The 16,657-nt window shown below is 42.1% G+C and overlaps 1 protein-coding gene across 6 annotated transcripts in view; it reads right to left on the bottom strand.

Moving 5' to 3' along the window:
* Positions 1-16,657, bottom strand: part of mwh (multiple wing hairs) — a 49,803-nt gene that overhangs the window by 15,889 nt on the left and 17,257 nt on the right. For 3 of the 6 annotated variants that reach the window (XM_003694336.4, XM_086908587.1, XM_086908586.1), the window contains exon 2: positions 1,095-1,167. The exons of 2 other annotated variants lie outside the window; for them this stretch is intronic. In XM_003694336.4, the coding sequence (XP_003694384.3) occupies positions 1,095-1,167 (73 nt within the window). Of the gene's footprint in view, positions 1-1,094; positions 1,168-7,455; positions 8,378-16,657 lie in introns of those variants that run through there. One more of the 6 variants, XM_086908585.1, reaches the window with a different exon arrangement.

Here is a 16,657-nt window from a genome sequence, read left to right as displayed (position 1 = left end):
TTCTCTTCGTCCGATCTTTGAAGAAAAAAAAAAAGTCACAGGCGTCTTGAATCATCTTTCTTAATCATGTTGCCTCGCGTTGCATAAAAATAACGATTTAACTCGAGTGTAAATATGCGCACCTCGAGGGGGGTTAACGCGATATATCGCGGTCTCTCCTCGATATTAATCATATTATCCGTGACTTATTACCTCCCTCGCAGTTTCGCGACGCGTATAAATGCCTGTGAAGCCATTATCAACTGCAGAATTCAATGCATCCGAGTTGGCGCATGTTAATGCGTGGCTGAATATTAAAAGCGTGGCTCGGTCAAGCACAAAGTGCATCTAACGTTCAAACGGTCGACACTTTGACAAAATCGTGTTTTATTAACGAGCAAATTGGATGGTACGCGACGCGTTCCATTTATCAGAGAAATTCACGCGATATATATTTATGGGGCCGTTCGCCTAGTAGATCGTGTCATTTATCTCGAAAGGAAATCGCGTTCGCGTTTAAATAAATCGGTGCTCGTTTTCTTTCCAGATGAAATTCCGCAATACCAAGAATCCGTTCGAAACAGAATTCCATCCAATTACGATTCGATCATCTCCCTCCTCGTCCGATTATTCCTCTCTCGATGAATGTTGTCCAACATCCTCTCTATATACCAAAGATCGATAATTACGGAGGAAAAATAATACAAGACCGCGATACATGCATAATACAGATATTTGCATTTGGCGGTGTGGTTACGATAAATAGATCGGAACCGTAAGGATTATGACGGAAAACGAGCCGATTCTACGACCTTAACCACCCATAATTTCCTCCCTTTAACACATTTTCCTCTCGTTTAACGAACATCCGAACACGACGCGGGATTTTCACGGCGTCGTAAAGACGAAACGAGCGACAAGCCTACACGTACGCCTACTTCTAACTATGCATTCGAGCGAACGTTAAGGGGGATAAGGCCCCCCAATCAAAAGTATCCTGTGCTAACACCAACCGAATACGCGTCACATCACTGTCCAAGTTTTAAACGATTAGCTTCCAATCTTGCTCGGGTTAATCCGGACGCTCGATCGAGCGCCGAGGCACACTGACATACCTTTTCCGGTTGAGGCCCCCACGGCTTCACCACCAACAACTCCTCCTCCGCGTTCGGAGCCATGTCCGTCTCACTGGAACAGATAAAAAAGAGCAAGGATTTTTAGCCATCAACTCGAGTCTAGACAGGTAAGTTGTCGGTTTTGTACGAGCAACACGACCAACATTCGCCAAGGGTAACGATCTTTGAAATGGTGCTTTGAACCCTGTCCAACTCGCTCCTCCAACTTCGCCTCCTCCTCCGAGTCTAGCTCTAGCTGCCTCTCTAGTCACGGTTAATTGGGAATTCGTATCCGGTGTCGAGTGGATCGTCCATCGTGTGGAACGAGTCCTTCGGAGAATTTTCATCCGAATGAAATTCTCGAACGGTGTATCTCGTTCGCTTCGCTTCGCCGTGAAGGGAACAGGTAGGGAGAATTTCGTTTCGATCACATTTGTATCGCGTCCGGACTAAACTTCCGTTCCGCTAGATCGTACCGGATTATTTACGGTTCACGGATGCTGCCGATGCAATTTATTGTGGGAAGTGGTTGCGGCTATTACGAGCAATTCTTATCTATCGCGTCCCCGCTCCGTCTTGCGCCTCCCTTAAACACTGCCAATTAAACCTAACGAGTTTACAATAATAATTTTATTAATTAATGAGTTTCGCGCCTCGTTAGGAGTTGATTGGAACGGGGGACCATTAAATCATCGCGTTGCGATGGGATATTCATGTTGTTCGAAGAAGGTAGGCTAACGAATCCCTTCCACCACGCGATCCATTTGTCACAATTTGGCGCAAAACGTTTTTCGAAATCTTTTCCGTATGATGTATATATACACTTGTTTCGGAATAATTGACGGTATTAACGCTTAGTCGTCGCAAATAGTACCAGCATCGTTCCCAATCCTGTTGCAAACATTCCTGCAACACACGAACGTACCAATTTCGATGTAAACGTCTCTCTTACGACGTGATGATGAAGCAACAAACCTTGGATACCCTAGAATTTTCTCCGAAAATAAACTCGTCGGGGCTATTGATCGCGAGACGGTTAAATCGAGACGGTGGTTGAAATTTAATAGATCCGAGTAATTTATGATCGAGCCGGAGTGGCGATAATATCTAACACGCGCAACCTGTTATTCGGATAATCTTTCGCCCCGAACGAAACCGTGGATCGATGTTTCATGCTCGGTTCGACGCGATGCGACGCGACGCGATCCGTTCGGGCGGAGGACGAGCAAGAGCGAGGACACGGAACGCGGATTACTCGGTTTTGTGGGTTAGCCACGATAATAATAGGAGTCACGATCGCCACGGTCACGAGCCGGTATACGATCGTGTATCGAGCGATCGAAAGAGGGTCGCTGCTTCTTCTCGATCGAGAGAATATACCGGTCGAGACCGCGTTGTCCTGATCCGGATCGCGTTATGGGTTGGCTGGAATCGTGGCTATTCGGGTAATTCCATCGGTAAGTATATGGATGATGAAGTTATTGTAATTCGCTGGATAGAAATTGGTTTTCGATTTGCTGAACAATCGATACGTTGTTTCGAAAATTTCTAACTTTCTCTCCGTGTGGATCCCGAAGAGGGTTGTAGATCTTTGGAAACGAGCGCGTGAATCGATTCGATGGAAATAACAAGACGTTGAACCGCGATTACTTCGATTCAGATAGGTTCATCGCACTCGAAGTCTCTTCTTTCGAGATAGAATTTGAAATTAGCCTCGATGCTGGATACCGATTGTAATGGCAAGTACAAGTATTTTCCAGCGTATCGATTAATTCAAGGCATAATTAATCCAGTTTAACGCGCAACAGGAACGGAGCATCGGACCATAAACTGTTGATAATGAAGCGAAACGTAGAATCGCAAATCCCGACCAGTTTCACGTTTGGTGAACCAGTAATTCTCGGTGAAATATCTTCGACATTCTTCTTCTTACAATTATACTTATTGCTGTTACTGCGTTAACACGTGTGCGACGACGTATGCGCGTTACGGAATACGAAACGTGCGCGAGATTCAATTAACCGTCCAATCGTTTGATTCGTGTTTTTCCCGATAATTATCGCGTATTAAAATATCACAGGCAGAGATGTAATACGTTCAAGATTATGCGCGCCGTATAAAAGCGCTATAATAAAACTTGGGCGAGAAGAGCAACTCCAACTTTAAGACGCTCGTGCCATTAAGGAACGCCATTTCACTACTCATTGCACGGGAATGGTTCTCACCCCGGAAAACAAACGCACCAGTGTCTCGATCTAATCCACCGATCTAATCTCCTCCGTTAAACGTCTCTAATATAGTCCTATGAATCTTTGAAATCTTTCAAATGATCTCAACTTATCCTCCACTCCTTCGAACCACTTAATACATCTCTCTCTCCGTACAGCCTTTCCAGATTTCGATCAGACGCGTCGATATCGTTCTCTGCCTAGAATCGAAAAATTATTTCGCGCGGAAGAAGAGGCGAACGCGATAAAAATTCTGCTGCCGCACAACTGTCGGCTCAACGAATCGTAGATTTGATTTGCGCTGTCAACGAATGGCGGCGGATCGAATCCGACCGAGGTCATCATCATTAATCTTGAAAAACGTTGTTTCACCGGGCCCCCCCGCTACGGTCACGGCCCTCGCGTGTCAAAGGGGGCCGCCTCGCGGAAACGTCAGCACACGGAGCGAACGCGTGCTCGTCAGCTCGCCGATCTTGAGCTTGGCTGGTACGAGCATAACGTAGTAGCGAAGGTAGCCACGGGAGTAGGTAGATAGTTAGCCGAGGAGGACAGCCGAGGCATTGACCCGCGCGCGAGTGGTTAGTCACACGCATACGCACGCACTTTTGCACGCTTACTCGCGCGTACGCCGCGCGCTTGCTACGCAGTCACCAAGGAATTCCACCGCCTAAGCATTCATTCTCGGGGGAGAGGTTGGCTAGGTGGAAAATTGGAGAAAGTAGATGACGAGGAATCGAGAGGATTCGACGCGAGGAACGTGAACAGGGCCAAGTTCGTACGACTATTATCGATCGATACAGGAGACCGTGTTTCTGGAACACGGCTTGGAAATCGTGTCGGAATAACTGTAGCTGAATTTCGAATAGGGATATTTTTTACTTCGAGACTCGAAAACTTTGTGAGGTTCTTTCAACTTTTGAACTCGATTAATTTGAACCAGAATCATTCTCAACACAGTGTCTTCCAATGACGATATCGAATCTCGAGAGTTCGAATCGTATCTTTGCGATCGAATCATCGATATACGTCGATATACGTTCTTTTTTCGAGCTAACAGTAAAAATCGGGCGATCGAAAAACGGTGATGCAGCTCGATTTGTACATCGAGCTTCGCAATTTTGTATCTTGCTAACCCTTTTAACGACAGAATCGGTAAAATAAAAAAGGTCCGAGGAACGAGAGGTTCCCGGTGACTGGTTTAAAACGTTGATCGCAATTTTCTTCCAGCGAGAATTCCTAGCATTTTAATTCCTCGAAAATTGCAAACCGAGCAAGATCGGTCGGTTATTGTGAAAACGCTATGCCTATTTCGCTGTGTGGATAGTCGCGTGCACCGTACGAGAGCTCACGTTTCGCCCGTGAATAGGTAATGCAATGCTCGAACAGGCGCCATGACTCGTCCAAGCCGGTGTCCTCGTAGGCTTTGCCGTCGATTTGTGCCGCGAAAAATTCACCGATCGTCGATCCCGCGTCGCTGATCTTCCTCCAGGCTATTAGCGGAATATGCGAGAACGTGGAATTTCTGCTGTTCCGTGAGCTACGCGTCACCGTCCCGTCTTTACGATGATAATACGCGTTTCGTCGATTTTATTCGTGTGGTTAAAACTCTCAGTCTTTCCATCCGTTCGTTTCGTTCCTCTTTATTTCGGAAGAATTCGACGCAACTTGACCGAAATTCCCCTTTTTTTCTCCGCCGGTATACTCAAACACGACGATATTTTCTCTCGCGAGGAGAAAAGACAAAGGATTGTTGCTTGAAATTACTCGGTAAAATGAAATCTATGAACGTATGGTGGTTGTGCTCTCCACAGCTATTACGACGAAGGTCGCACGAACTGGGGAAGTACAGTTGAATCCATAGAGGAGAGCACATTGTAAGCATCACGGTACTCGTAATGCTTCCCGTCGGCTGTTTGCTCGAGGTATCGGTTATCTCGAGCCAGGAAGAGGGAGGAAGAGAGAGAGAGAGAGAGGAGGGTCGACGGTGGAAGAGAATCGCGATCGGGCAAAGAGGCGCCACGACTCGATGCGGTTACCTTTATCCGCTTCGAATCCTCCGGAAAAATCACGTCGATCGAGACTTCGGATCGTCGATCTTGACGACCATTAGCGGACTACACGAGAATCCAGGTAAGATTTTTCCATCGTCGCTCCTCCGCTCGGTTCTCCATCCAAACGGTGGAATGCTAACCGATGCCCGGAAGTGTATAGTCGATCTTCCATACCTGAACCACCTGAGAAAGAAGTCAATTCGCATTCCCGACTTCATCCGATGGAAAAACTTTGCTTATTTACAGAGGCGCTTTGACTTTCGTAAAATTGACTATCTTCTTGCGTAACACACCTTCTTCCTACTTCCTTTTTTATTCCCTTTTTATTCCATCGTGTACAATGTTCGTGAGAGGCAATTCGTAGCCAATTAACGGGCTCCATTCGATGCTAATGCGGTGTTAATAACCGGTTAAGATGTGTCGAAATATCTAAAGATTTGTTTCTGTCGTAGTCACGTCGTTGAAACGTCGTTTAAACGTTTCAGATCGATTTCGATATTGTTCTTTCGATCCAGTGTTTCAAGTTTTTAAATCGTGATTGACGCGCGAACCATACTTTTCATGATGCTTTTAACCGTGAACAGAAATCGATTCCGAAGAATAATTTCACAGAAATGTGAAAACCGAGAAAGAATATGGCTAATTACCTAGTCTAAGGCTCGAAGACTAGTTTAAAAGAAATCGTAACGCAAGTGGAGGAATCGTGTGGAGGGCACGTGAGACTTTTCCATCGGGAAACAGACGAAAGGTTCGTTCCACGGAACAAGGTAATTGGTGGAATTAAGTAAACTGTAAATACAACTAGGGAGTTGCGTTCCCCCGAGATACCAAAATAGTGCGTAGAAGTGTTCGCCTAGTGGAATAGCAAGAAAAGAACCAAGAGATCCTTACCCGATGATAATTAGCCCGCCAGCAACTCTCTTTGGCATAAAAGGCTAATCTACGATTAACCCAACAATTTTTTCTTCTTCTGGTCACGATATAATACTCGCGCTGCAATTCTGGTAATTGTTCGCCATTTTTATGCATCGCTATCTGCAAATTTAGATCTCACGAGCAGCTATCGCAACTTGCACGTCCGCAACTAGTGCAATTTCCACTTTCTATATAAATTCTTCTTCTTTTCGAAAATAAAACAATCTCGACTCACGGATCGAACGTACTCTCTAAAACGTAATAATTCAAATTCCATACGATAACATTCCAAAAGAATAAACCCGATTTCAATATCCAATCGATATTTCAAACAGAGAGAGAGAGAGAGAGAGAGAGAGAGAGAGAGAGAGAGAGAGAGAGAGAGAGAGAGAGAGAGAGAGAGAGAGAGAGAGAGCTGTTGCGCGTCTTAATAAAATATTTATTGCCAATAATTTGCTAGCTTCGAGTTTTTCGATGGCTGGTCTCGTCACGCGTGACGAAAGAAAGATTCTCGGGAGGAAAAATGTTTCGATCCAAGATGAATTCAAGGATATTCCAGGATCATCGTGCAACAGTCTCCTGAAGGATGGCTATTCACGAACATGCGTATTGATTACGGTATTCGACGAGTCGCTACCGTAGTCGGGATACGGGTGAAGAATCGAGAGGGAGAGAAAAAAAAAAGGAAAGGAAGGAAAGGGAAGGAAATAAAGAGCGACGGGTGGAAAAGAAAGAGGGAGATGCAAAGCTACCGCAACCACCGCCGCGGTCCAGGATAATAAATGTGAGATTGGATCTCGCCGGTCATCTCGTTGGCTTCGACTCGCTCGAGCGAGCAACGATCGAGATTATTTGAATATCGTCCGGTAAATGATCGCTCGGCCAACTGAAAATGACGGCCGTAAACACATAGTTGACGATTATAAGCAATCGGGACCTCCTCGGGGATAACCAAGAAAAATTCCATTTCCAACGAGGAAAAGTAGCACGATTTCAACGCGAATACTTTCGTTTTCTTCTTTTTCATTCATCTTCTTCCTTTTTTTTTTTTTTTTTTTCTAAGTAAAACTACGATTAGATATAGAGGAGATTATATACCAGTGGATAGAATCGAAAGTGTATATAATTAGTAAAATTATCTGAATGTTATTGGATATCGAGACTAACTTTTTACGTTCCAGATTCATGAATCGCTGTTGCACCCATTGAACGGATAGTCACAGTTCGTAAAACTGAAATTAAAAAGAAATGGATTTCTCGCTTTCCAAAATTTCTCCCGCTTCTAATATCTAGTAGTATTCGTTCCATGCACATTTTCTCTTTTTTTTTTTTTTTTTCCTCCCCGAAACCCAAAGGAAGGCAATTCGAGAAGAAAATTCCGACACTCGAGGCACAATTGCAGTCGGACCGAGCAAAGGTAACACTTTCCTTGCCGGTGATTTTCATACGCGCGTGCGTAGACTCGGCTGATTGTTAGTTGTTATCGCATTAAACATGACGAGCGAGAGAGTCTGTGCAACGCGAAATGATACGTTGTTCGTCTAGGAGGAACAGAGACACGAGAAGAATTACTACTCGGTTAAGGCCAGCCCGTGGATAGTCTAAACACAGAGAAGAGTGCTAACTCGATTTTTTACATACGGTAATATCGACGAGTCAACGATGAATCCGCGTAAACGCTCTCCTCGTCGCGATAAATTATGCATTCAAAAAATGCCTGCCGTGCCTGCTTTTAAATATTTCTGGTTCGTTAACCCTAAACACGCGATGACCATCCACCTTGACTCTCAGTTATCATTGATTTAACGATCATTCAACTATCGAAAGAAATTCCAAATGAGAGGATTGTATCTTCGGTATTTGCAAAGATTTGCAAACAGATATAGCCTGGTGATTGCAGGTTGGATATAGAGTCTTGGGTGTGTCCCATTCGTGGTTACGAATTTAACGTGTGCTATGAATCATAAAGGCGGTAAAAGCGTGCGAATAATCGTGTCTCACTTACGATTGCCGACAAAGCGCGTTTACCGTTTACTTGTTTAAATTAAAAATTAAAGAACTGATAATTTCGGTAAGAAAATAAAACTTGTTCGAACGTTTCTCTGCAAAAGGTTCGGACAAAAATCAGCTTCGAGGAAAGCCCGAGTATCGTCCAAGACTTGATTTACAATGGTGATTCGATCACGGTGAGATCTTGATCGGTCGAATATTATACAACGCTCTTTGCTCGTGTCTGCGTTTTAATCTCAGTCACGCGCAAAAAGCTGAATAACATTTGAATGAATTGTATCCAGTAGTAGGGTCGGTTACTGGTACCGATTAAATCGATTCTTAGCCACGATACAGTCGGAAATTTTAAATAGAACGTTCGTCGAACTGTCGCAAAGAATTGTTTCTATACCATCCGATAATATCCGTATACGAGTGGAACCTCTGTTCGGTAGCTACCAAGAGACTTGGTTTTCCTTCGTTTTCCCAGCGCTAATGCACGCTGTAATCCGTCCTCGACACGAATGATTCGTCTCTCGATGCTAGCCGCTGTATCCACAGGAAATTGAAGTCATTAATGCTCGAGCAAGAGACGAGATACGCCCATTGATCGTCGCTTCTTTCCACACGAACACAAACACTTTCTAGCCGAGGGGTCGAAATGCTTTTCACCGGGATCGCCAAGCGGAAGGCGTTACCATTTTTACGAAAGAATATCGTCGATCAAGGAGGATGGTCCGAATCCTGGGATTATCGTTATTAACCCATTAAGATGCGCGAAACTAGTGCTTTCTATCATGTCGTGTGTCTCCGATCGCGTTTCACGGCGGTTTCTAACGGAAGGCTTCTCCGTTTTCCACAAAAAGACACCGCTGGATAATTATTTTTTCCCCACCGCTCGAAACGACGCTTCGTTTTATGCTGGCACGATTTGCAAGGCAAGTTGCAGCTCGGAAAGGGGAAGTGGTCGTTTTACTTTTGTGACGAGCCAACTGTCGCGCTCATCCTCCTCCTTGCGAATGCTCCGCCTAAGAAGGAAATAATAAATACGCCTCTAAACGAAATAACCACCGTGTTTTTCCCATTTATGTGTGCGTTTCGTATCATTTTCGTATTGCGTAACGCTCATTAACGTCAATTAAATTCCATTTCATCGACACGACGCCTATTATTAATATATCGTTATCGCCGTGTATCGTATTTTCAATCGTTTCTCCGATAAATTTTCTTTACGACCTGTATCGTAACGAATTTCCCTCGAATTTGTTCGAAGCTAAACGTGCGGTAGATATTTATTCGACGATGCTATTAATTATTCATCGTTCATTAATTATTTATACGATCGAATGTTACCGTACCGTCCAATACATACGTACGTATCGTCTCGTTCCACGATTCATTTCACTCTTATCAATTGTACTCGCTACTTAAATTCTCACTTACGCGGTCAACGATGAATTCTTTCAATATCCATTGAACATCCTCACGTATATTTTGCGTCGATTTCCAAGAAACCGGTCTGAAATACACGTTTCCCGCTACCAGGTTTAGATACGCACACGCGTCCTCTCGCCTATCCGCGTCTATCCGGAGATGCTTTCGATTTTATACAATGCTCGGTAATCTAGTCGAAACGATAAACGAGATCGAGAACAAGGAACGCGATGTTTTGCTTCTCTACGTTCTATATACATCTTGTCTGTTAAACAAAAATTTATATTTCAAAAAAAAAAAAAAAAATTCGAACAAAAAGTCCCTTTTTCGCCAAAAAAACACTGAGGAAAGAATAACTCGATCCTGTCGCGTGCCATTGTTTCTACGATATGGGTAGAACGGTGAAGAAACCGGTGGTTCGTGAAAGACATCGATTCCATCGGACAGAGGCATTGGTCCCGTCGTTGGTTGCTGCCAGCTAGTGTCCATTGTGAGATCGTGTGCCGTTATGAATCTCTAGTTATAAAACGGATCCTTCTGAGTCTGTCTGAGTTACATCCCTCTCTCCTTCGTGAAGTGCATAACTGTATCTTTAACGCGGACACACGTGCACCGGTGTGCCGTCGAGGACGGAAACGATCGAAAACGAGATGACAGTGGGAAAGAGAGAGAAAGAGAGAGAGAGAGAGAAAAAGAGCTCGAGAATCCGGAATGATGTTTGGCAACGAAGGAGGGGGCCAACAGAAATCTAATTTACAGGACCATATAAAGCGCTACCTCAATCTCGTTGCACCGTTACGTGCTTCGATTCCTCGCGTTTTGCAACGGCGCGCGTTTACTCCCAACGAAGACCTGTCGTCCATGTTCGCGCTTCTTGCACGATTACACTCGGTCGCATCGGAAGAAATCCGAGAAAGGATCGTTGAAAATTTTAAACGGGTCCTTGACTTTCCGCACAGCGGAAACATGGATGGATATAAAACGATACAACGATCCAGCCGGATGCTCCCCGTTATCATTTTTGTTATTTTTAACTCGAGCTCGGGATGGGAAACGCGACGTGGTTGTAATTTTGCACCGATGATACTTTGCAATTCGGCAGGTTTATGTTTCTAATGACACGATTGCACGGAGGAGTATGGCGAGATGATAGTGGGATGACGATAAATCCCAACGATTCCGCATCTTATACGAAAATGATTATACGAATTCAACGTCGAAAGTATAAATTTTGCAACGATGCATCGGCGGTCAACGAGTATAAATTTTATGAACCGGGGTTCAAAGCACGGGGAAAATTCGTCGGTTCTCGATGTAAAAGCGAGAACGTGGACTGAGAACGACTGGGATTGTCGTGGCGTAACGAATCACAGCGGGTCGTGAGAACGTTTCCTTGGGACAAGGGAAAACGATTTCGCGTACAAAATCGACACTTCCGCCGGCACGAGTGTATATCTTTTTTTGTTCTGGCCAACAGACAAAGGAACGCGAAGTCACGGTTACACCGTCGGTGCATACAGCCGCCAAGTTGGTGCGCTGTGAACGAGGCTTTAGGAACTCCGTGGCTGGAATGCCGAGTCGCCGTGTGTAACGGGCATGGAATGCGCGAGAGGAAGTCGTGCGCGCTCGCAGAAATTCACGTTCGATCGGTTGAAATTCAGCCACGCCAGCCTCATTCCCTATGCAACACGAGGGCCACGGCATTGCTACACGTGCTTTTAACCACGTGATGTGTTTACACGGACCACTAGGAAACGACACAGAGGCGTCGTGATCGTATCCAATGGTGGTCTCGTGATTTATCTGCGATTTACAAGTATTCCGTGGGATCTTTTCGAGAAGGATTAATCGAGGAGCTATTTCAACCTGGACCAATCAAAATAATCATCCGCGATTGGGATAGTATTCCATTTCTTACGGATAATATAATATTAAACTCGTTAAAACATTAAAACGGTTCGTGTAATCAGATCTATCGATTTCGTTCGTATTTTGAATTTCAGTTTGAAAAACCATCTATTTTCATCTAATGCGTGATTTTTCATTAAGAAAAAGTGCCAAATTTGGAATTCGAAAAAACGACAAAAGACAGCCAAAAAACGGTTGTCATTGTTACGCAATAGCTTTTACAATGAATCGATCGTAGCGGAAAGTAAACGTGAACGAATGATTATCTCGTTCCCGATCGTTCGATTTAATGGACCGTCCGCAGACCGTTTGCTCTCTTACTGCAAACCGATCGTCTGCTTCTTGCGTTTCGCCTTGAAAAACCTCTCAGACGTTTCCGGAAGCCGATGGATAAATAAGACCTCGTAAAAACCATGATCCACGGTATGGATCGGCCCTCTATCGATCGCAACAAGAACGAGATATTCGCTCAACCTGCAACAACATATATACGACGCTTTTTATTTAACATTCACACCTATTACACGCTCCATTTTCGCGTCGTATCGAAAAATAGTTAGACAGAGAATAATTGGAAATCAAAGCCAAGATCTTTTATATCCGTGATCACTTTTTCATTCGATATTTTTATCTTCGTGGCTTTTCGAATCGCTTGAATGGAAGATTGTTTAACGTATCAACAAAGAAAATGCTTAACCATACGGATAATGAATCAGTTGAGCAAACACGTGTCACTCAAACATCGCGAGACTAGTTTCATCCGAGAAGATCTACATAGTATATACGAGTCGTTAAAATAATTCTATTTAATTAAATATTTCCAGTTGATGGACAGACGTTGCGATGGAAAGTTGATTTCGTACGCGACTTTCTTCTAATTAATCCGATGCGAATGTGTCCCTGTTTCTCCTTGATTTTTCACCATGTGTATGAAAACACGGAAATATAAATGGTTCTTGTGTGTGTTTAATAATGTATTAACGCGGTCTCTAGCTTGAAACGGTAACGGTGAATGGAATCGAAAATAAGCGTTCCTAGGTGAGAGAGAAAAAATGTTAAGATGCGGCAGGTAATTGGACGCAGGTAATTAACGGATGATAATAACGATAATGATTACGGCGATGACGACGATAATAGTGGTATCGTTGTATTATATCCGTACCAGGAAAGTTTATGCGTAAGTCGCTTCGTTTCTCACATTTCTTTCAGTCAATCGACTAATTTATGGTTACCGTATCTTCTGTATTTTTAACCTTTAGATCATCTGGGAACCTGTTGCAGATGCATCAGCTTGTTGCTACTGGTAAAGGAAAAAAGAAAAAAAGAGAGAGAAAAGAAAAATACTACGTGCACCGACAAGAAGAGGAAGAGGAAAAAGAAGTGTAGCACGTTGGATCAATGAGAGGCGCGTTGCACGCGCTTTCACGATAATAAATATCTCGCCAATTTATCACGTCAACTGATTACATGCGGCAAAACGTTACCGATTACCATTTTCCGGACAGATCGATTTACGATTTCAGTAATTTTCCCGGACGATCATTCATCGCTCCTAAGTTAACGGCTAAAAACGGCTTCTACGAAAATGATCCCATTCAAATGATTCGACTGCGTTTAAAAACCGAGGCAAATGCGTTTGTCCCGGCAATTAACGGGGAGGAAACTTTCTTATTAACTTTCTTCGGGAGAAGAAGTAACCACGGTGAAATTTTTACGCAGCCATGGCGGAGAATAGAGAAAGAAATTGTCGCGTGTCGGCCGGCTTCTCCAATCGTCACGGTCTATATATCTTAATTTTTAGTTTTTATTGCTCCAACGATCTTTCAACTGGACGATCGACGTGTTTGCGCATCGCGTGCGTGCGTATTATATTAGTTTCTAACCATTTAATTTTTTGACACACGTTACGGGAAAGTGATCGATGCATCGAATCATGATATCGTCTCGGATCGTTAAACGTTAGAGAATTAAATACGAGTTGAAACACGTCCAATATCGATGAGATGTCCCTGAACTACTTTCCAAGTAATGGAATGCGAGGGAACTATGTATTAATCTGAACCGGTCCGTTTAAGAAACGGAAATATAATATTATTCCGTTGCATCGGTCGCATTGATCGTTAAATGCGAGAAGTTACAATATGAACGAGCGCGACTTTGAAAGTTGCGAGATTAAATATAAAAACAAAAATTCCTGCCTGGTTTCTCTCGTTTTAATTACACTAAGAAATTAACAGGCGTGCGAGTGCGTGAAGTTCAAGTACCCCACAAATTGATTGTAATCTATCGCTCTGGAATCATGTATAGAAATTTATCATCGTTACACCCGTTATTTCATATCCGGATTATTATTATAAATATAACTCATGCATGTTCATTAACTCCACTTCAATAATTTACATTCTTAGATCTCGATTGCATATTGCTTTAATAGAGTAATTTCTTTCTCTCATTTTTTTTTTTTTTTTTTTTTATCATCGTTTTTAGCGAAACTTGTTTAGTCGAGTTGAGTTAAAGTTCATCGTATCCGACATCGAACTTTTGTTCCGAACCTCAGTCCTCGTAAAACTTTTTTTATCCGTAATTCCGCAGATATACGTGTACAGTTATTAATACAGTAGAAATTTAATCGATGCAACCGCATATAAATATTTATTATTGAAAGTAAAACGTGTTTCGAATTTGACTTATCGTTCGCATTAAATTGGAAGAATATCGCAATTCGTTTCGCTTCGAGTAACGTTGGTAGAAATTAACGAGCAATTTATTCTCTCCTATGTGGTAAAAGAATCGTGTTTCTTCGTTAATACATTAACATGTACGATCTAACGGAAGTTCTCAGGAAAACAATCCGATGTTTCCAAAATATGCGTTATTCGTTTATCTTCTACTTATTATACCATCGAGTAACGTGAAGAGTATATTAGTATACCTGTTCCTTATGATCCAAGGAATAAAAGTTTTTAGTACTTTCAATCTTTGATAACGTTAAAAGAATGTATATTAAAAAATTCAATATTCGTATTCCAATTTCATTCTGTATTATAAAGATATCAGTTATCGCAATATCGTTTGTCTGTAAATAAGATAGCATCGTTATTACTTTCTACGATTAATCGATATGATGGTTATCTTCGAATTTTCTAATTTTAATTATAAAGATAGACGATTAATATTCATTCATCGATGGGAAAATAAGAATTTGCAATCTCAGCCTAATAGGTTATACATGTACTAATGACTATGTGAATATATCTCTATCGTTTTTTCATAAATGATAGAATCGATTCAAAGAAACTTATGATTGTTTTTTTCCAAGTTGTTTCCGGGATAATTCTGCTTGCTCCTACAGATCTCGTTGTAATCAATCGTTCTGTTAGACGAAATGACTTGATCGAAACTGTACGTCTTATGATTGGCTAGGTAACCAGGCCGTGGAATTGGTTTATTAGCATCAGAGGACATTAAATTGCTCGGTATGTCGTAAGTTGGTATCGAGTTATAAGTTACGTTTAACGAGTCATCGTCAAAAGAATCCTCGTGCAATGTGAAACGGATAACAGCTGCATGAGGAGAAGGAGAAGGAGAAGAAAAAGTAGACAGTGCGTATTTACGTAAATTGGTGCGTATGCCGACCAATAAAATCATTACGCTGAAATGTAGAATCTATGAGCACGAAATCGAAGCACCGTTATGTTACGTCCATGGATGGATCGAATGGCTAATTTATTTAAACCCGGAATGATAGTCATTTCCATTATCGGTGATTTTATTCCATGTGGAAAAGAGGATGAACCGTACACGTGTATTATAAACATTTTACGTCGCTTTCAGACTGCAGAATATATTGTTACTATTTAAAATATATATTTTTTCTTTCTCGCCTAGTTTTCGACGAATCGAAACTATCGTGATAGAATCAGTTGATACGTCGTGAAATGTCTCTGACACGAATCAACATCGACCCACGCGAAAATTTCGTTGTATGATTAATAATGACTATCGAAACGGGATATTTTTTTTAGTCGTAGTAGCAAGAAAAACGTAAGAAATTCTTGTTATTTATGAAATTCGATTGCTTCTATCATTAATTTCTTCAAACATAAATAATTATTCGAGTTCGCGTTACTGATTCGCACGACTTCTACGTGTGTACGCTCATGCAGTTACGCAATACTAGTTCACCGAGTTATTTAGTCACCAATGTGTACAAAACAAAGAAAGTAGTTACCAGGAAGATGGTATGACAGTGTTAATTGAATCGATGTAGAAAATTTAACCACGCTTAAGACTTCGTTCACTTAAGGCTAATAATTCTCCTTTGTCGATTCGACCAAGTTTCTTTATCCCACGAAATATTTCATAATTATTATTCATCGCGAATAGATCGTGGAAGAATAATAGTCCTGATTCCACGGCTTGTTTTCTTCTGAATAAAACTCGTTCCACCGTGCAAGGGTTTTCATTGAAGAGAACAATAGTATTCCAGTGTATTCCACTGTTGTGTATGCAACAAACAGGGGAATAATAACGTCAATGTAATCATTCGCCGAGAAAACGTGCCGAGTGATTTTGCATTAAGAAAAAAAAACACGGTATTTTATAATTGCCATAATTGGCACAAAACTAACGATCGCCGTTTTTTCTTTTTTTTTTTTTGCAATGAACATAGACGCATTCTCTTCCGCTGATTTATTAGCACAAGCTTCTCGTCACATGTGCATATGTGTGTAAAAGCTACTTGTCCTGATTCATAGTGACGTTGCGTGTTCATTTTTTGCGATCGTGTGTAAATGAAATTGCTCGTTAAGTTTTTTTTCATGAACGAAAATACATTGGAGAGATCGTCAGAATCAGGGAGATCCAGAACCAACGTTTCTTTAAAGAGATAGAGCAAGGAAGTTCAAACGAGATCCTTCGTCATCGTTGGGAAATATTTAAAAAATAAAAAACATTAATCCTATGTTTGCATGTATGAAGTTATCTTCGATAAGATCTCGACCGATCCTTAAACACACCGTTATTTCTTAGATACAAA

Source organism: Apis florea, unplaced genomic scaffold, assembly GCF_048593485.1.
Source record: "Apis florea isolate Af1SG1 unplaced genomic scaffold, ASM4859348v1 contig_3081_pilon, whole genome shotgun sequence".
Taxonomy (NCBI): domain Eukaryota; kingdom Metazoa; phylum Arthropoda; class Insecta; order Hymenoptera; family Apidae; genus Apis; species Apis florea.
Note: the sequence above shows the minus strand (reverse complement) of the source record. Positions and strands in the feature narration are given on the sequence as shown.